This window comes from Pseudoliparis swirei, chromosome 4 (genome assembly GCF_029220125.1).
Source record: "Pseudoliparis swirei isolate HS2019 ecotype Mariana Trench chromosome 4, NWPU_hadal_v1, whole genome shotgun sequence".
NCBI lineage: Eukaryota > Metazoa > Chordata > Actinopteri > Perciformes > Liparidae > Pseudoliparis > Pseudoliparis swirei.
In genome coordinates this window covers 2196822-2205434 of record NC_079391.1, presented here as the reverse complement: position 1 = coordinate 2205434, position 8613 = coordinate 2196822, and the positions used below count along the sequence as shown (strand labels likewise).

Here is an 8613-nt window from a genome sequence, read left to right as displayed (position 1 = left end):
GTGTGTGTGTGTGTGTGTGTGTGTGTGTGTGTGTGTGTGTGTGTGTGTGTGTGTGTGTGTGTGTGTGTGTGTGTGTGTGTGTGTGTGTGTGTGTGTGTGTGTGTGTGTGTGTGTGTGTGTGTGTGTGTGTGTGTGTGTGAACACTCAGTTAGTTTGGCAAGTGAAGCCCATTGGCTTGATTATGTGGAGTTTATTATATGATATACGAGCCTGTTAACACACAGATAGAGAAAGACGCCTTCATAGTATCACGCCATTTATTAAAAACGCATCACGCAGAACCTTTGATAGTTGGCTCCGCCCTGATTGGTTCCACCTGTCCCTCGTTAGTCCCGTAGAACAACCGGCCCGAAGGACCCGATGATCTATGGGAGAACCTCGCCTGCCTCCAGGTAAAGCTGTTGATGTGATGCATGTATGTTCTACACGCAGAACATTAACGGTTCTTAAATGGGGCTTTAAAAGGATGTGTGGTTCTACGAAGAACCTTCACCTACTGGAGAACCATTTTTTTGACGGTTCAATGCGGTACCTTTAAAGTTCTTTGAAGAACTCTTTAAGGAAATGGTTCTTTAGAGAACCCTGGTTTGAAAGGTTCTTTGAGGCCCCAAAAATGTTGCCTTAAAAAAAAGTAAGGTTCTTTGAGACACCTTTATAGGTTATTTGAAGAACTCTTTAAGGAAATTGTTCTTTAGAGAACCCTGGTTTGAAAGGTTCTGAGGCACCAAAAATGGAGCCTTAAAGAACCATTTTTTGAAGGTTCCATCTTTGAGACACCATTATGGGTTCTTTGAATATCTCCTTAAGGAAATGGTTCTTTAAAGAACCCTGCTTTGAAAGGTTCTTTGGAACCAGAAATGGTGCCTTAAAGAACCATGTTTTGAAGGCTCTTTGAAGAACTATTTAAGGAAATGGTTCTTTAAAGAACCCTGGTTTAAAATGTTATTGGTGGAACCAAATATGGTGCCTTAAAGAACCATTTTTGGAAGGTTCTTTGGGACACCTTTATAGGTTATTTGAAGAACTCCTTAAGAAAATGGTTCTTTAAAGAACCCTGGTTTGAAAGGTTCTTTGTGGAACCAAAAATGGTTCTTCTATGGCATCACTCTGAGGAACCGTTTTCGGTTCCAGATGCCACCTCCGTGTTTATGTGTGTGCAATGAAGGCAGTCACGTGTAATCATCTGTTTTGAGGAAGAGTCTTGAGGAGACGCACACAGCTATAAACTAAAGGTTTATTATTGGAAACTCTTTCTCTGAAATTGGCCTCATCGGTGACCTCGGCGAACACGTTGAAGTTACCACGACGATGTACGGCCAACGAATGGGAGACAACGTCAACATAGACATAAAGGGCGATGCTTCGTAACGATGCATCGCGTCTGAAGGCCGCTATCCCCCCACGGCCAGCTCGGTATCTCTTCGCGTCACGAGGCTGATGTTGGACCCAAAGACCGAAAGTACCACAAGTTTCTCCGGAGCCGTCCAGACATCCGTAAAGCCGCTTCTGGTTCCGGCGCCGACCTTTCAGTCCGGTGCTGCCGGGCTGAAAGGCCCTCATTGTCCACAGATGCAGATCTCCAGCGCAGCAGACGCAGTGGCCGGACCCCCGTGGCCACGTCAAGCTAACGACGGCAGCCGAAGGTAATTGGATCGACTTAAGTCCCCTCGGGCGCGGTATTAGAAAATCCTCTTCGATGTGGAAAGACAAGGAGTGCTTAGCTTTCCCAACCAATTGGATTAAGCCGTGCACCTAAATAGCATTCATTGAAAACACAGATGAACTCTTTTAACGCTGCTCTTTATGACGTTTCAGAAAACAATGAAATAACTGCATTTCACATTAAAAAAAGACATGGTTTTGCAATTCAGTTAGACGATTAGATTACATGAATCTTTCTCTACGGTACAGATTTTAACTTTTGTATTGTAAACATAGGGTCGTGCCTTTCAGCGTGATAGTAGGACTACAATAAGACTTAAGACTTGTCTGTAGATATACATGTAACACCAGGAAGTGGTTGAATCCACATAACGTTTATAAATGGTATTTTATGTTATGTTTCATGTTCCTGAACACTGCAGTAAAGCATGCTTGTGTGAAGACTTTTTTGTTTTGTGATTATTTTAAAATTAAAATGGTGCTTTTCAGAGAAAAAGGTGTTAAAGGACTTGAGATTGAACATTTTATGTTTGCATACATTATTTATTTGGAGGTTGAGTAGAAACATAATGTTTCTGCTGTATTTACAAGGCGTTAAAAGCCTGACATCTAGAGGGAGATCATGTATTGTTTCTATCTAGAAGCGTTTAATCGAGAGTGTTTGTGGTGACGCGATGCTGCCATCTAGTGGTCGAACGCCATCATTGCAGTTTAGAACATAATCCTCTTATTCTTCTTTTAAATCACTTCTTAAAACACATTTGTATAGAACTGCTTTTAAGTGACGTCTTACCTTTGTGCAGTTCTTTAGTTCCCCTCATTTAGTTTAGTCTGTTCTTTATTTTGTATTTTTTAATTCCATTTGTATTGCCTTGATTCTCTGTAGAGCACTTTATGAACTCTGCTAATAATGAAGTTATTTATTAGTTTTTAAAAGTAATAATAATAAAGTTATGTATAACGTTTTTAAAAGTACTAATAATAAACTTTTTAATGTACTAATAATAAAGTTATTTATAAAGTTTTTAAAAGTACTAATAATAAACTTTTTTATTTATTAGTTTTTAAAAGTACTATTAATAAACTTTGTAATGTATACTAATAATAAACTTTTTTATTTATTAGTTTTTATAAGTACTACTAATACACTTTGAAAAACTAATAATAAAAGTACTACTGCAATAACAGAAGCCAAAACATTTCAACAGTTAAAAGAGCAAAAGTACAATACACTGTAAAAAGATGATGCAATAAAATAATAAGAAAAAAATCAGGCCATAAAATATTAAAAATCAATGTTTTGAGATGGAGTTTAAATGATGCTAATTAATGGCAGCTACCTTTTGTTGTTCTCACCTTCAGAACCTCCACCAGGTCCTCAGGTCTCCCCTCTGCTGACCCCCGGTGTCAGGGAGGGAGATTTTATTGGTCTTTGACAACATTACATATCAAACATGAGATCTCTTTGAGCTCCCGTCATCTAACGGATGATGCAACGTGTATTTCAGTAGATTATTACGTTTACAGTAACTTTTTGTAGTTCCATAAATCCGATAAAACGACATTACAATGAGATCGACCCCTCGTTGCCCTCTGACTATTTCCGAGTATTTCTTAAGGTATTTTCTTTTAGGGGGGCGAATGGAAGATACTTGTTTAAAACACCCCAGAGATGTTTACAGTTTATAAACAAGCTTGTGGAATCCCAGAAGCAGCTCTGGATCTGGAGCGGCCTTCACGTAGCTGTGTGTGTGTGTGTGTGTGTTTTGGGGAACGACTCGCGTACACACAGAGGATCGTCTGTCCAAACCTTGAACAGACAAGTTTCACAACCAAGCATTAAAGAGAGAGAGAGAGAGAGAGGGGGGGGGGGGGGGGTCACTCTCTCACTCTCTCTCTCTTTCTCAGGGATGAAAAACAAATCACTCCCACTTGAAGTGGAGTGAGGGGTGTGTTTCTGAGGGGTGTGTCCCCCCCCAAAATGCATCCGTGAGACCTCCATACCCTTCTGTTTACACACAAACACACACACACACACACACACGCACACGCACACACACAAAAGAGAAGAAAAGCAGCACCCACCCAGGAGGGGCCGTCCTGTGGGCGTGGCCTATGCTCACAGCCTCCAGAGGAAGTGAGCGCAGTGTGGAGGAATGTAGTTGCCGTTCGTGGGAGTTGTGGAGGCCGTGGCGACCAGCGAGCCGCCGCCGCTCATGCTACTGAGCTGCAGACGCCGCAGAGCGCCGGGGATGCCAGCATGCCTCACTTCACCGTGGTGCCGGTGGAGGATCAGGCCCAGGCCCGCTACGACAGCCTGGAGGGGATCAACTGGGTGGACTACAGGGACCGGCCTGGGGGGCAGGACACCGTGAGCTCCGATGGTACGTCTTCACCTCCACTTTTCACCTTTTTAAAATAATGTTTTACTCTTCACCTCTCAGCTGGGACACGACAGGTTTTTTTAACTTAAAAAAAAAAAGAGTGTCCTGGAAGTTCTTCTTGCGGAGGGGAGCTTTGTCCTCAGTGTGAACAGCTGGTTGTATGGTTACCATGGCGATCCTCCAGGGCCAGAGAGCGGTTGTTGTTGTGTTTCCTACATATATAGGTCAGGTCTGTTTTTTTCACCTTTTTTTTTTCTCTCAAAACAATACTTTTATCACGTCAGAGTATTTATTTATTTATTAATATTTTTTTTTGCTTGTGGAAGAAGTTTAAAAAATATATAAATTCTGGGACAAATGAGAAACACAGTGGAAACAATGACAGGGGCGAGAACTGTGGTGGAAAACACAAAGTGGGCTGGGGGGGGGGGGGGCACCACAAGAAAAATACCTCAAGAGCTTCTCGCACACAAGATGGAGCTCGCTTTGTGCCGACGGGAGTTCACTTTTCCCCGGGGGGGGGGGGGGCTGCTCCACGACGCTCTGTCACAGCGTGGCTCTCACTGTCACTCACTTGTTTCTCCATAAAAGAGGGGGGGAGGGGGGGGGGAGGACATATGGAAGACAAGGAGAGCAGTGAGGAGTGTGTAGCCGCTGCTGGGTAGGATTAGGAGATGGGAGAGAGGAGAGAGGAGAGAGGAGACGGGAGAGAGGAGAGAGGAGAGAGCAGAGAGCAGTGTGAACCAACCTGGGCACACACACACACACACACAGGCGCGGCTTTGAAATGAAGCACCCACGCTTCACCGAGTGCCCAGCAGTCTGGACACACACACACACACACACACACACACACACTGACTCCTAGTCACCTTCACGTCAGGCTTATTCCCTTCAACTGGAAAAAAAGCATCAGTATAGGATCACAAGTTCAAGGAGGAGCCTCCAGTGTGTGTGTGTGTGTGTGTGATGACACATTCAACCAGTGAAAATGTGGGAGGGAAGTTTTCTCTGTGGTAAAAGCGAAGTCTAAAAGTGAGTGTGTGTACTTCATCATGGGAGTGGTGGGCGTCTGTGTGTGTGTGTGTGTGTGTGTTCATGTCGGACGTCTCAGGAGGAAGTGACACAGAGCTCGCCCTGTTTCAGCCCGAGCTCTGTGCTCAGGACACTGTGGTCATTGTGCGGGGGTGGGGGGGGGGGGGGCTCCACGCTTCAGGGAGGAACGTTGTTTTGCTGACGCGTCGCTCTCCTCTGTTTGTTGTCTTGTTGTTTGTTTGGAACATCATTTCTGCCCCAAAGAAAGATGGCGTCCTGCTAATCGACCGATAGCTCAAGTCAAAACGCCTCAGAGTGTTTTTTTCTCGTTCATTTTCCTACATTCCTGTTGTTAAATTGGATTTTTGAGGCACGGCAATCGATCGTGAGACTCTTTCTATTCTTTCTTATTATTCTTTTCTTTCTTCTTCACCACTTCAGCTCCATGTGGCGCTCCCTCGTTCATCAGAAGATGTGAAACATACCATAATATTCCACGAACTGAATGAATTCAAGGTGCAGGAAAGATTAACCGTTCACGTCATAAATTACCCGTCAATTAGATTAATTTTAATGAAACTACTGTTATTACTTTTTCACCATAAATATCTATTGTAAAGACTTTTTATTCGTGTTTCAAGGTAAATATTATAACCTCGTGCCAAAAACAAAGTTTTTTGCTCGTATTGGAAAAAATGTCACTTGTCGACACACACACACACACACACACTCACAGACACACACACTCTGACAGGCTACACACTGACTCCTAGTCACCTTCACGTCAGGCTTATTCCCTTCAACTGGAAAAAAAAGCATCAGTTTAGGATCACAAGTTCAAGGCGGAAGACTCTTCTGGTGTGTGTGTGTGACACACACACACACACACACACACACACTCACACACTTAACAACCCGTAACGACTCAGTGAGCCTTGTGGTCCAGCGATACCCTCATAAATGAGCAAGGAGGTCACTCTTCAAATGAAATTATCATCCCTATGATGCAACTGTCCTGCCAGCCAATCGGCTGCCTCCGTTTGCTCCACCTTCTCGTTCACGAGCAGAGAGCAGCGCCTGTTGAACCTCCAGGAGTTTACCTAGCGCTCCTTCACGGGCCTCAGATAAACAAACTGTTTACCGTCTGTGCCTGGTTGTAACGGGTGTGTGATGATGTCATCGCTTCTGCAGCTCTGATTGTTGCGCAACACGAGTGTTTGGACAGAACTGATTTTTCAGGCTTAATGGTGCGTTCACACCGGACGCGTCGAAAAAATTCTCTACGCGTCTGACGCAGCAGTCTTGACGCGCGTCGAAAAAAGTGTGTTCACACCAGACGCGTCGGACGCGTCGGGGGCGGAGTCATAAATGAGTCGAGGAACGACAGGACCGCAGCGTACTTCCACTTTTTAGTGGACTGAGCTGCACTCCCACTGCGCTTCTCGCTGCTCTCTCTCTCTTCTCTCTTTGATACGTGTCTCTGAGACTTTTCCACCTACAGCGGCAGATCTCCTCTGCCATGAAACACATATGCCGGCGGTTGGTTGATAGTAAAGTACAACAAATAGCGAGAATAAAAGCAAATACATACATTCAAAACGTACCAGGTAGTCCCACGGCTTCTCCGACCTTGTTCCACGCTTTATCTTTATAGCTCCGGTTTCGGTAAGCATAAAGAGTTGTATCGTAAAGTTCGGGGTGCCCACAGACAGCGACAATAATCTTTTCCTCCATTTTTTTCGACCGGCAGGACGATAACGAGCGGAGCTGCTCAACGCTGATTGGCTGACGCAACTATGACTCACGCGTCTTTGCTGCCAGAGTTGGGAAATTTGAACTCGCGCGTCAACGAGCTGCGTCTGTTCGCGCTGTTCGCTGAGTTCGCCCCGCGACAAACCCTCTGTTCGTGCTGCTTCAAACGCGTCTGACGCGCTGCTCGCTGGAAAATACGCAGCTACGCAGCTTCGACGCAGCTTTGCATTGACTTAACATGTAATCTCGACGCGCGTCAAAATTTTGACGCGTCCGGTGTGAACACACCATAAGAGTCAACATCGCCTTTCATGACTGACAAGGGTTCTACAGAGGAAACATGGAGGAGACATCTGGAACCGAAAATAGTTCTTCAGAGTGATGCCATGGAAGAACCATTTCTGGTTCCACAAAGAACCTTTCAAATGGTTCTTTAAAGAACCATGTCCTTAAATACTTCTTCAAATAACCTATAAAGGTGTCTCAAAGAACCTTCAACAAATTATTCTTTAAGGCACCATTTCTGGTTCCACAAAGAACATTTCAAACCAAGGTTCTGTAAAGAACCATGTTGTTAAAAAGAGTTATTCAAAGGTGTCTCAAAGAACCTAAAAATAATGATTCTAGAAGGCACCATTTCTGGTTCCACAAAGAACCTTTTAAACCAGGGTTCTTTAAAGAACCATTTTCTTAAAGAGTTCTTCAAAGAATCTATAAAGATGCCTCAAAAGAAGAAAAAACGTTTTTTCCCAGGTGATGGTTCTTCCTAGAACCACAAAGCCTTTTAAAGAACCATTATTGTTCTGTGTGTAGTTCTACTTTCTCACGCTCGTTGCCAAACTCCTCAGGCATTAACCGGTTTGTTAGCGACACCGATCAGGCAGTCAGAACCAGCAGCAACGGGGTTCTACTGCTTTGGCTTTCCACTCGCCTGGACCTTAAATACAGGGATGTTCTGTCGTCTCTGGAATTATTTGTAGGTGTAAATGTGAGAGTATACAAGGTTTTTTGGGACATTTCAGCAGTAGCTACTACATTATAATACAGTATCTACTACATTATAATACTGTAGCTACTACATTATAATAGAGTAGCTACTACATTATAATACAGTAGCTACTACATTATAATACAGTAGCTGCTACATTATAATAAAGTAGCTGTTACATTATAATTCAGTAGCTACTACATTATAATTCAGTAGCTGTTACATTATAATACAGTATCTACTACATTATAATACAGTAGCTGTTACATTATAATACAGTAGCTACTACATTATAATACAGTAGCTACTACATGATAATACAGTAGCTACTACATTATAATACAGTAGCTGTTACATTATAATACAGTAGCTACTACATTATAATACAGTAGCTACTACATGATAAATCTGTAGCTACTACATTATAATAGATTAGCTACTTCATTATAATACAGTATCTACTACATTATAATACAGTAGCTGCTACATTGTAATGAAGTAGCTATTACATTATAATACAGTATCTACTACATTATAATACAGTAGCTGCTACATTGTAATGAAGTAGCTATTACATTATAATACAGTAGCTACTACATTGTAGCTATTACATAACCTGTCATTTAGCTGATGCTTTTTTATCCAAAGACCTGTGTGTGTGTGTGTGTGTGTGCAGCCCATTTAGTTAATGTGTGTCTTTTTGAAAGTCCGCTTCATTTCTTCCCTCCTGACCTTTTAACCTTTTGAGGTCCTCGGGTTGAGCTGCCGTGCTTTCTTCTTCGTTAGTGCACA

At 43.0% G+C, this 8613-nt stretch overlaps 1 protein-coding gene across 3 annotated transcripts in view; it reads left to right on the top strand.

The window, feature by feature from the left end:
- The first annotated feature begins 3825 nt into the window (after positions 1 to 3825).
- slc12a4 (solute carrier family 12 member 4) overlaps positions 3826 to 8613 on the top strand; it is a 29619-nt gene continuing 24831 nt past the window's right edge. For 2 of the 3 annotated variants that reach the window (XM_056411999.1, XM_056411997.1), the window contains exon 1: positions 3826 to 4046. In XM_056411999.1, coding sequence (XP_056267974.1) covers positions 3923 to 4046 — 124 coding nt within the window. In that variant the 5' untranslated portion in view covers positions 3826 to 3922. The remainder of the gene's footprint in view (positions 4047 to 8613) is intronic. The other variant, XM_056411998.1, reaches the window with a different exon arrangement.